The following is a 12,834-nucleotide window of genomic DNA, read 5'->3' as shown; positions in this document are numbered from 1 at the left end:
AATCTTTTTTATTTGTCTGCCTGGTAATCTGTACCTGTGACAGAACTCAGAACATTATCTGGTGTTAGGCATGCCTAACCAAGACGACTTAGGGCCACACTGCTGGGAGGGTTGGCCTGAGAGAGGACACTGACAGTGGTTCATTCATCCTTCCAATATTTGGAGGGTTTTATAGAGACAACACTGATGGTACCTTTCTAGAGTCCTGTGGTGCCTGCTCTCAGGAGTGCAGATCTCAGTTGCATATGGAAAGGCACGGACTACTGCTGTCCAATAAACCATGAGATTTGTACCAGTTCAGAGGTTCTGATTCTCAGATATTCTTTTCCTCACTCAACCAAAGACTGTACTTGCAAATTGAAGGTGATGGCGAATTTCATCATCAATGTCTGCCTTTGCTGAGAGGTGGGAAGTGGTCCACATTTCCAGGGCCTCGCCCAGAACCTTTAATATGGGAAAGCAGTTTTGTTCAGTGGAGCTGGTTGGTAGAGGACCTTTGTCTTATGCACATTAAATGCAAGGCCCGCCCTCTCATGTGCTTCAGTGACAGAGTCATAGGGGCAAATCTTTCCACACAGAGGGTTGTGGGTATAAGGAATGAGTGGCCAGAGGAAGTGGTAGAGACAGGTACAATTACAACGGCTTAAAGACATTTGGACAGGTACATGGGCAGTAAGGGCTTAGCGGGATTTGGCCCAAACACAGGCAAATGGGACAAGCTTTCCTTGGTAGGCACCTTGGTTGGTATGGATGTGATGGACTGAAGGGCCTGTTTCCATGTTGTATAACTCTATGACTCCAAGGTCTCATCCCACTGAGACCCAAGAACAGGGGTGAGCTCCTTAGTTTCAGAGGGGTAATCAACACCCACTGGAAGGGACACTTCAAAGATCTCCCCGCCCTCGACTCTATCCTTGATCTGAGTGCCCTTGACTACATCTCACAGCAACCTGTTCTGTCCAGCCTTGCCACCACTCTTGACTGACAAAAGTCAAAAAGGCCACATTGCAAGTAAAGATAAAACAAGGTCTTGGGAACAGATGCAACCCCATTGAAGTTCCAGAAGTTGATGATGTAGAACTTTAGTCATGAATCCACAATCTCATTGTTCATATTTGGGAAGAGGAGGATATTCCAGGGGACCTCAGGAGGTGTTTCAACCATGACCACGGCTGACTGTGATAATTAGAGAGGGGCATCACAGCCATCTACCACAGCGAGAGCCAGTGCTGGGGTCCTTCTTAACCATTTTCCCCCAATGGACAAAGAACTGCTCCCGAAACCACACTGTGGATTGTGTCAACCCAAAGGCACAATATAGCAGCTCCAAGAAAAATGCAGGGACTTCATTAAACTCAACACATGGCCTTTTTGAACCTGACTAAAATCTTTGACTTCATCACTCAAGAGTGACTTCATCATTCAAGAGGTTGTTCCAGCCTCCTCAAATTCAGCTGCCCACAGAAATTTGTCACCATTTTACCTTTTGCTTTACAATTGAACCAACAGACCTACTGCAGAGCCAATCTCAGTGAAGAGCAGTGTCAAACTAGACTGTCTAAATGCCCATACACTGATCAATTACAGCTTATGTAGTTTAATGTTATTTGGCTTCTTTTCAAAAAATGAGCTTTCTATTCATTGTAGAATTCAACACAATTATTTCACATTGTCCCATTTTTCAGTGCTCTGTGTGTTACCACCAATTCTAAAATAGAGGGAATGGTTTTATTCACTATTAGCTCCATTTTTTGAAAAGAAAGCCAAGTGTTAGAACATGCTAGCTGCAGGGAATACTTTGGCAGCATGCTGGAGATGTTCCCCAGAGCACCATTTTCTTGCCTTCTATGATATTCCTGTTGCCATATGCTGCATCTGAAATGTTTATCACAGATGTTGGCAGGAAGGTCACAAAAATGCTTAACTGGAAACATTCTGCCACCCTGTGCAAGTACTGACACTGTGTTTGTTTCAATTACAATGAAAAAAACCGGAACAAGAGTTCCAAAAGAGCTACTGACTTGGATTCTCAAACCCAGGCCCAGCTGTCACCTGGTTGTCACCAAGCAGCTTCTCCAGTTCATTTCTGGATGGAAAATTTGTTGTAGACGAGGAGGGCGGAATGCCATTGCTCTCCTGTGGCTGAAGAGCAGCTCCAAGTCGCATTGCGGATTCCCCCCATCCAGAGGCAGAAAGGATACAATGTTAACCATGCAACAACCCAAAGAAAAATGAATGAGATAGTACCAGCCTTGATTGATCAGAACAGACTGTGGAACACCATTCTTAATTTCAGACGTGCACAGAAATCCATTACCATTTTACATTGGCTTTATGATGGTACGCAAGCCATGATCCCAACCAAAGGGTCTACAACAAAGCTCATCTCAATGAAAACCATGTCAAACATGGTTATGTTGTTGCTCTGACAATTTTTTCTAATCTTTCTCACTGCAACTTTTACACCTCATCTCCAAATTTCCCTTGAGAGTGGAGATAATCTTCAGAAATAATAGGAAACGATTCAATGCACAGAAACTACCCTGCAGGACCAAGATCACTGGATCCACTGCAGCCAAGCTGCAGAAGTAGTTAGATTTCTGAACACATAAGGCATCAAGGGACATAAGAGAGTGGGGACATGGTACAGAGATAGAGAAACAGCCATGATTGTACTGAAGGGCAGAGAAAATTTGGAGGGCTAAGTAGCCTAATTCTGCCCCAATGTCCATGTTGTTATGAGAATTAGACTACCTGCAGCAGGCATCTCTATGCATGGGACTGATACCACTCCCATGTAAGATTCCAAGGGGGCTTGACAGGGTAGAAATTAATAGGCTATTTCCTCTTACCAGAGTACACAAGAACTAGGGGGTTTTGCTTCAGAATAAGGTTTTGCACATTTACAATGGAGATGAGGAGAAATTTCAACTCCTGGTGGGTTGACACTCTTTGGAATTCCCCATCCAAGAGAGTGGAGGGCTGACTCACTGATTATAGGCTGAAATAGACATAGGAGAGCCAAAGGCTGTGGGAATTTGGTAGGCTGGTGGAATTGATACTGAAAACAAATCTGCCATGATCTTGTTGAATGGTGGAGCCAGCTCCAGAACCTTTATGGCCTCAACCTGCTCCAATGTCTTATGTTCTTAGAACCTTTCTATTCCAGAGGGCAGATTTTGTCAGGGCCAACCCACACCCTTCCCCAAACCCCCTTTTAAAGGAACATTCCAAGTTAGCTGATATTGAACATGATGTATTTTCAACCCAAGTCAATGTGGCTTCATCTTTGGATTCCCGGACAAAGTTACCTACTTTTAATACTGCTGGGGCAAGAATAAAAATTTAGTGCCTCAAGCCTATTTGTCAATTCAACAAGATCACAAAGCTGTTATGTGACCCCTGGTTAACAAAATCTCAGATTTAAAATTAACTTTATGGAACAGAATTCCAAAGTTCTACCCTTCTTTATACGTAGGTGTCTTCTAATTGCATTCTTGAAATGTCTGTCCAGTTTCCAGTCTACATCTCCCTTTTCCTAGACTCCCCAAACAATGGAAGGAGTTTCCCTCTGATTACCACCTCTGTTTTATTCTGCAAACTCCAAAGAAATTACTCTTTAACCTTTTAATTCAATGGAATCCTGGAGTAAAGGCAGATCACCAGGGCTCGAATGTAAATCATGGAAATTCTATATAAAAAACACATCTCAGATTGGAATCCCAGTGAATAAAATAATTATTTCATTTTCTTGAGAAATGGAAATAAATCACAGCGAGCTGGCTTTGTCAATTCCCATTGTGGCAATGTTAAATTAGCAAATAACAAATTAGATTACTCTTATGTAACATATCCACACATCTTAACTCATACACTGCGTAAGTCTTGCACCACCATTCCTCAAGATTCTATATCCCTTTCTAGCAAGTGTAATTAAGTAATTCTTGTATCACGGTATAGGGTATATATACAGTACATTGCACCCATGTATGTTGTTGCTCTGACAATTTTTTCCAATCTTTCTCACTGCAACTTTTACACCTCATCTCCAAATTTCCCATGAGAGTGGAGATAATCTTCAGAAATAATAGGAAACGATTCAATGCACAGAAACTACCCTGCAGAGCCAAGATCACTGATCCACTGCGGCCAGTGGAGTATGTTAGCCTTCTCCTAAATTAGTATTCATTATGATCAAATTGTCCATAAGAGGCATTATGTAACAAAACTTAATTTTTTAATGTCCCAAAACAAAATGCAAAGAATACTAATATCTTTTGAAATACAATTTGGTCTAGTGTTTAGCAATATAAAATTCATTATAAATATACTCAATATAGCCATTAGAAATCCACAGTCCTCATATTTCCCAAGCATAAACAAAATAATTTTTATCCCTGGAGCAAATACACATAGAATAATTCGGCTCATGTTGATACCAATATTGGCTTACCTCATTGCCAGCACTAGTGTGAGGCAGCCTGCACTCGAACACCAGGATGGAGTTGCTGATGTCACATTCAGAGGGGATTTGTTTTTATTTCAGGCCCTTTAATGCCTTCACCTGAGTGAAATTTTAACATTTTATGATAAGAGATTTCTTTCTCTGGGTATTTTGCTCATCTACAAAATTGCTCTAAAGAATTACAGGTCCACCCCTGGTTATGGCAGGGTTCCATTCCTGTAACCTGCTCGTAACCCAAACAGTTCTCAAGTCTCACGCGTGATCACAAACTGAGTTCAGGCACAGCAGAAGATGCCTGCAGCAGTCAGCAAATCCATCCCGCTGGTCTCCCACACACTCGATCATATGTACGGACCGTACGTAAGTTGGGTGTTTGTAACCTGGGGAAGACCCTCCAGCCGATCAGATTCCCCCAGACAAAAATAAGTTTTCAAACCTACATTAGGAGAATACAATCAAAATAAACATGCTGCAAAAGAATAATGTAATTATATCTAACTAATAAAAAATAAATTGTCACATTATTCCAGTGATATACATTTTCTGGATATTGCAGTCACATAAAGTGTTTGTACCAGTCTGAAAATTCTGACCCAATAATCCTTGATCAACAGATCCATTAATGAGGTTTCTTGTTTGAACTGCTTGATCAATTTTTCACAAATGTCTTTGGGATCTCCCCATTTCCAAATGCTCCACAATCCATGTAGAATTATATTTCTTGTTTCATTTACCATATTTCTGTAATTAACTGCAAAATAGACATGTTAAGACAAAAGTAGCAATGGAGATTAATTTGATCCAAGGCCGGTTGGGGGGATGAAGGGGTTGCTTCTGGTGTAATTTTAAAAAATTATGACTGACAACGATATCAGCGACTGTCATTTGGGTGCTTACTGGACAATGTGAGATGAAGCTGCTTATTTTGCAGCTATGCTGTTTTCTTTCTCATAGGCTGTATGTGCGTTAGAGCAATTTTCTGGTTTTTTTTGAAAATACAAACCAGTGAATTGCACAAACATTGTTGGCAGAAATCTGGAGTTGCTCCACACAGTAATTTTCCAAATTCAAAGATAGCTCACTCATCCAGCTTGCATAGTTGTGCTATTATAGTTAAACAGAAATAGGATGGTTTACAAATACAAGTTAACAGTAAGCCATTTAAAATGTGCAAGACTAAGGATTTTAACTTCAGCCAAGCCAATCAACAACAAAAAAAATCAAAGAGAACACAAGATGTAGTTGGACATCAACTCCTGAGACTTGGAGCACAAGAAAAGAAAGCACCTTTCACTCTCTACCCAAGTGATATGAACACAAAAAGATTAGCAGCAGCATTTCAAAAAATAACAGAAAATTGCTCTAACGCACATACAGCCTATGAGAAAGAAAACAGCATAGCTGCAAAGTAAGCAGCTTCATCTCACATTGTCCAGTAAGCACCCAAATGACAGTCGCTGATATCATTGTCAGTCATAATTTTTAAAAATTACACCAGAAGCAACCCCTTCATCCCCCCAACCGGCCTTGGATCAAATTAATCTCCATTGCTACTTTTGTCTTAACATGTCTATTTTCAGGCCTCTGAGGCGGCTTTTAGGATTTTCTTTTTTACTGGCAGAGGACAGTTTAAGTGCTCTAACATTTTTTGTTAAAACTTACCAAGATGTCATCATTATCCACTAATAACTGCCAAATTTTGCTAAAAGCTAATTAAATTTGTGTTATTCAAATATGATAAATCCATTTTCAGCTATGTCAATCAAATTATCTTTAAATAAATTATGTGATATTCTTGAAGCAAACTTTTTAGTGATCATTTTAATAGATTCTTGGCAGATATATTGCATGTTGACATGCAACTGATGAGTGGAAACTGAAACTTCCAAAAAGTGTGAGGTTTTGGGCACAATTTGCCCCTGGGTAATCAATTACACCCACAGTTGCAGCTCTTACCAGCATGCATCCATCTCACAGAGTAAATAAAAATTGTGATTATGGATAGAATAATATAAAAAGTATCAAATGGATTTCTTTACAGCAAGTTGAATGTCAAAATTGTAGAGATGGAGTTCTCTTTAGTCAGGTTACATGAAAGCAAAGGTGACAGTAGCAAGTTCATCATTCCTGCTCTCTGGATATTTAAAGCAGAAGTTCCAGGCTGATGCTCTTAGAAAAAAGTCTCTTGTTCCCCTCCCCCCAATCCCAGAGTAGGGAAAAACTGAAAAATCAATGTGTCACTTCCAACTAACCGGCAAGGTCTGTTCACTACCACAGTGGATTTGATGGATAAATAGCAGTGGGCACATACACAGCTGAACTAGGCGTAAGTACATCTTAAAACGATCTCTGTATCAGAATCAGAACTTAACAGTTTTTAACAAATGTGGTTGTGTTCTATGTAAACAATTTTTTTGTGCAATAAATTGTTTGAAGGTTCCTTTTATAGCATTACCATTATATATTTAAAAAATGCCTCAACATACTCTACAGTGGAGTGGCAGATGTAGTTTGCTATCTGCTACTACTGGTTGTTTTTACAGAAGATCTGATGCAGAGTGTATTCTAGTTTTTAGCTCAAACATATTTCATAAAAAACTTACAGGTTACTACCACAAAGAAAGTGCCTTCTGATTTTTAAATGCATTTGAAATTTGAAAGAATGCACAAACAGTTTGCTACACAGGAGAGGACTATCTGGACATCCATATGGCAAAAGCAGTTAGGTCCACCTATATTTAAGTGCTCAGAGTACAGAGATCAAGCAAAATTGCAGTGGAAACTAAGGAGCTAATAACTTGGTATGCAGAGCTGCTCAAGACAGAACCTCACATACCAAGCCGTAGGAGCATCTTAGTTTTTCAAACATTAAATACATCAGAGGATAAAAGCTCTTTAAATTTCAAAAGTAACAGTGTTGAGGCTCAACAACCACTTCAGTTTTAAGAGAACCTAACACTCTGGAATTATGATTTTCAGTCCAAATAGAAAGTCTGCAGTGGTTCTAAGCCCATTTTAAAAAGGACTTCATTCTACTGGTTAGACTAGAATCAAAAATAGGATGTTATTAAATTATTTTTGTTCACTGGAAGATTGGGTCTCGACCATGTTCAATCTGAATAAGCTAAAAATTAGGCTTGTTGACTATTAGAATATATCCAAATTGAATAATTAGCAAGAACACAAATAGTTCTCTCTTGAATAGTATTTTCCAGAGGAGACTGCAACAATGCAACCCGAAGAGTATTAGCGCTTCAACTGACAGAAACTTACGGATTTACACACCACACTAGCAAATCCATTGTCCAGAAGCTGCTGTCAACTTTCAAGTCAACAAACTTACAAACGGCGGCTGGAATTGAACCTGGGTCGCTGGCGCTGCAATAGTGTTACGGGATAACCCACTTCTACAGGCATCTTCAACTCTGTGGAAACTTTTCACGGCTGCATTTCTGACTTAAAAACTGTTCCAGTTATGAATAGTTCTCGGGAACAGAATCCTGTTGTAGCCTAGGGAGGACTTGTGTTCTTATTGCAAATAGCAACCATTATAAATCCTGATTTACAAGAAAATATTTCTATATAGTGATTACTGGCTATCCAGCAATGTTGACATTCTGTTAGTAATTTCTGTATAATAAAGAATGTGACAGAAGGAAATTGATATTTGATATTAAACATAGTCCTACAGCAAAGGTCATACCCAAGTTAGGGATATCATGCCTTGTAAAAGGAAAATCCTTTTTATAAAAACTTCATTAAAATCAAATTGAATCATCATCAAAACAGATGCATTCTCCCACTGGAAATGAAGATGCTACATATGAATGTCAAGGCTGGATCTTGAATTCAGTGCAAGGAGCTTGGAATTTCTCAGTGTAGTATGAGGCGCCAGGGGTCAGATGACAGTGACAACACTACTGACCACCATGGTCGGATGATAGCGTTGCCTATCAGGTCGGAAGTTACACCACTGTCAATCAAGGGTCCAACTCCGCCCCACCCATTAAGACCACACCTAAGGATTGGCTTGTAACCCACCTTTGTTCTTGACCCTGAATCATTGGCTTGTTTTAATTACCTGAGCAGGCTCCACCCAACTACAACCCTATAAAAGATGGTACACATGGGTAGCTCTCCCTCTTTCCCCGATTGCTGCCGGGGTCGAGACCACAGGTGAGAGGGTGCACTTCCACAGGGGTCTAGGAGCGTCCTAAGTAGATTCCCAGTAGCATAGAGCCATTTGTTTGTCCAGATTCAGGGGGTTCAGACAACACATTTGTTCATTTCCTGATCATTTGTACTAGTTCGTTGCGTGTCCACGTGCATGCATGTGTGCACTTCACCCATTGCGACTACCCCATTTCGCGACGACCCGAGTGCGCATTTGTTCCTTCACATTCTGTTCCCACGTCTGTCTTTGTAAGTAAAATTCTCCTTTTTAAAGTACAAAGACTGTGTGTCCAGATACCTCTATCTTTAAGATCTAAAAGAACCTCTCTCATAACACTCAATGAATGAGTATTTTGGAATTTTAGATACGGCTATATGGCGCTTACCTCTGCCTATTAAAAACCTTAGTGGCACAAGACACCCTGTATGGTAAGCAGTACATTTTTAAATGCTCTCCATTTATAAAATCTTTTCTATTGTTTGAATGTAGGATTTGATAAATCTTTTGTGATGTGAATTAAACAACAGCTGTTCTCTATAGAAGCTAGTGCAAAAGTAGAATGTAGCTTGTACAAAATGAATTGAACTTCATGCCCTGCACTGCAACTTTTAAAAAAAAAACAAAAATATATTGACGTAGAACCCTTCAAATCCCTGGTTTGCCCCAAAATGCATTACAACCAGAAAAAATACAATACTATAGAGTTTTCCCCAAGATTCATTAATTTTAAATTGTTTTAATTTTAGTTGCTTTAGTGTTAGAAATATTTTGTGATTCAAGCATTAAAAATGTAACAGCTGAACAAGAAAATGATTATTCTGCCCCTTTGGATTCTGGCTGTTTATTACACCTCAGGAGCTTATTTCTGACTGTTACTGTAGTTCTAGCATTCAGGAACGCTTCAGTTACCAAATGCCACAATTATGGACATCTTGATGAAATCCAAGTGCTTCCTATTGATAGAAAGAATAGATAGGCAAGTGATCAATATGTATCATGCAGGTACAAAGATCAATTAAGTCTCCCCACAAACATTGTTTTATATACTCCACCAGACTTTTATTCTATGTTTAAATATACATTGAAATTATACACACTGAATTTTTACAAATTAACCAGACAGGAAAATTTCAGCTGGGTGCACATTCACAAGCTGTAAACAGTCAAAACATGTAAACAAAAGTCTCAACAGTGAAGCATTACCAAACAAACAGGAAACCTCAGACATTGTGAACTTATATAAAGTTAATGCAACATTTTAAAGTTGAAATTTAATGTCCTTACTATACAGAATGGGGTAGTGATTTGAAACATTGATGGTTGATGGCAAATGTCAAATGTCACACCATCAAGCTAGATCAGAATAGACATTAGCCAGTACAAATCAAATATTTGAATGCATTAATAGTAAAGGTCCAATGGTGAAGAGCAAATCAAGTCATTACTATTTGCCTAAATTGGAATACACTGATAAATTTTAAAAAATGGTAATTTGCACTGATCAGAAAATCCCTAACTATAAACTGAAGTTTTTTTTTTAAATTGTTAGTTATTCTCTGTGCCTCACTTCATTATTACACACAACATGATCATTGTGCAACAGATCAAGAGTCACAGTGGAAACACTCATTTTACATTAATTGTGGGTAAAGGAGTACATCAGAAAATCTACTAGGAACCAATTCTAAAGTTAGATATGACAGTAAAGCAAGTGGAAAGTTACATTGGTCCGTATATTTCAGGATATGCACATTTTTAGTGTATTTAAAAATATGTGGGGACATGTAGCTTTAATTTGGCCAATTTTACTGCACCTTCTACTCAGCATTAAGAAACATCCTGCATGTTACAATACATATACTGCAAAAGCATTTTTAATATTCAGTATTCAAACACAAAAAGCTATGCATATAGATAAGGATAGTCACTAAACTAACATTCACTAAAGCCCAGAATAATGAATGGTATAACCTACAGGGAAAGACAAAACCTACGTTCAGCTGCCAATGGGGTTTAAAACAGATGTTTAATTTCTAGACACTTAGAAAACACTGCTCACTTGCTTAGATCAAATCACCCATTGAACAAAAACAGACAGCTCCCTTTTGAAAAGTTTCCTAATCATGGTGTGCGGTCAGGGAAGGGAAGAACAGGATTTACATTAACTTGCTGGAAAAAAAATGACAAATTATGGCAGCTGTCATCTTACACATTCCAGAATAGGATCTGTGCCATTTTCATCCTGCAATACTCTCAAGGAAGATATGCATTAAATTAGTGACCCCAATGAGTGGAACTTCATGTGGCATTATGTTATAGACAGGATACCAAGGTTTCAAAAAAAACTCAATTCCTCATTCCAAATCAGGACGTCAAATGGTCACAGGAGATTTGTATGAATTGATGCATGAAAACTATCATATTCTAATGCTGATCAGAGTCTCACTTATACTGTCCTGTAATGTTTGTAATGAATGCAACATATGCATTAACATCTAACAATTGCATTGAAAAACAGCAGCACTGGGAAATCATCTCAACAATATCCACTGCTCCTTAGAAATCTAGGGCCACACTGATAGCTTGGATTGTTACAGTGCCAATTCAAGTCTGGCAAATTTTATGAATGACATGTGACATTAATCCTTAATCAGATAAGATATGCAGTAAACCTAATTTGTTGCAAAATGTTATCTGTGAAATTCAATTAAAGCAATTTTAAACTGAACCAGTTTCCCATTGAATGGCGTTTGCTTTTTCAGGCCAACTCTAAGAAAACCAGGTTCTTCACAGCAATTAAAATCAATTCTGATAAAGCTTAGCCAAGCCAAAAGCATACGGCACCTCTACTCTTCATGTCGTTCCCTTTAGACCCAAATGACAAAAGGTTATTGGTACCTTAAATGTACAATATGTTCTCATTATACTGGGCGAAGAAAGGAAAAAAGAAAGTAAGTAGAAACATGAGCTTTATCAGAAAAGAGGGTCACTTGGACGATCATTAAATTATAAAAGTCAGTTAGTTAGTTCAGTGAAGTCACAGAGATACAAATCTGATGGAGGTAGGAGAACAATCAGTCTGGATACTTATTAACTTTGATGCTTTTCTCTTCTGAAGAAGAAAATAGTAAGTATAATCACAGTGTCCAGAACTATTTTCCTTGAGTTGTAGCAATTCTGCAAATATTTGAGATTTTTTGGAATTTCAATGTATAGCAACCAGAGTAATGTTCCTTCCATAGGTGGGTATCCCAAACACTCCTGCAGAATAAATTTTGCTTGAAACTCACCTTCCTAACACTTTCTGAACCATCCTGCTTAGTGCACACAACGTTCACCCCATCGTTCATTCACACTCCATTCAGACTTCCTGTACCTAAATCCCCTATTTACAAGTTACAGATTTTATAGTGATTGTAATAATTTGAAGGCCGAGAATCTCTTCCAAATGCTACATTTCACAGATGCCTCCTCTCACTTTCATTTGAAATCCAACTGCCTGCCTTTCACCTCTCAACACAAAATTAAATAAATAAATAAGCAGCTAGTTGGAAATCTGGAAATTCCCATCTTGCAATAAAAGACAAGTCACTGGGAGCCATATTACAGCAATACTGTTGATTAGTCTTAGCCTTCCCAAAATAAACGCACAAGTGAACAGCTTATCCACATGAACATGTTTGCCAAAAGGGATAATTATACTGTAGGAAACCATTAAGTGAACACCAAGTTGAATCAGAAGTTCAATTACAAGAGTCACGATTGACAACTGCGTTCATCGACACGAGAAAACCATTTTGTTTCAGTGCATGCAGAAACACATTAAAACCACCTGTAACATTGTGCTGGGATACAGAAGGACTAAATGATCCACATGAACATCACAATTCATACACCGACAACACAGAACATAAATGCCATTTACTCTTCAAACCGCCCTTCAAGAATGCTTTCAAAGGAGAAGGGAACAAACTTGTAACCAGAACCAGAGTAGAACTTGTTTTGGAATTCAACCCTGTGAAAACAAAAAATAAAATGTTGGGTATTTCACATATGGCAATGTCATGGAAAAACATATTTGGATATTAATATATTACACAAGGTCACAATACTGCTTCAGTATACCAATGTACTGTTATACATGATGAATTCAATGTTACTATCAAGAATATAACCTTAAGGTAGTTTGAGTCTC

General features: G+C 38.5%; 1 protein-coding gene across 5 annotated transcripts in view; it reads right to left on the bottom strand.

Moving 5' to 3' along the window:
* Positions 1-9,682: 9,682 nt before the first annotated feature.
* Positions 9,683-12,834, bottom strand: part of LOC127583122 (V-type proton ATPase 116 kDa subunit a 1) — a 48,616-nt gene continuing 45,464 nt past the window's right edge. For all 5 annotated transcript variants that reach the window (XM_052038896.1, XM_052038900.1, XM_052038897.1 and 2 more), the window contains one exon: positions 9,683-12,654. In XM_052038896.1, the coding sequence (XP_051894856.1) occupies positions 12,561-12,654 (94 nt within the window). In that variant the 3' untranslated portion in view covers positions 9,683-12,560. The remainder of the gene's footprint in view (positions 12,655-12,834) is intronic.

The sequence above is a fragment of the Pristis pectinata genome, chromosome 25 (assembly GCF_009764475.1).
Source record: "Pristis pectinata isolate sPriPec2 chromosome 25, sPriPec2.1.pri, whole genome shotgun sequence".
NCBI classification, from domain to species: Eukaryota; Metazoa; Chordata; class Chondrichthyes; order Rhinopristiformes; family Pristidae; genus Pristis; species Pristis pectinata.
The sequence above is the reverse complement of the archived record's forward strand: the minus strand, read 5'-3'. Positions and strand labels throughout refer to the sequence as shown.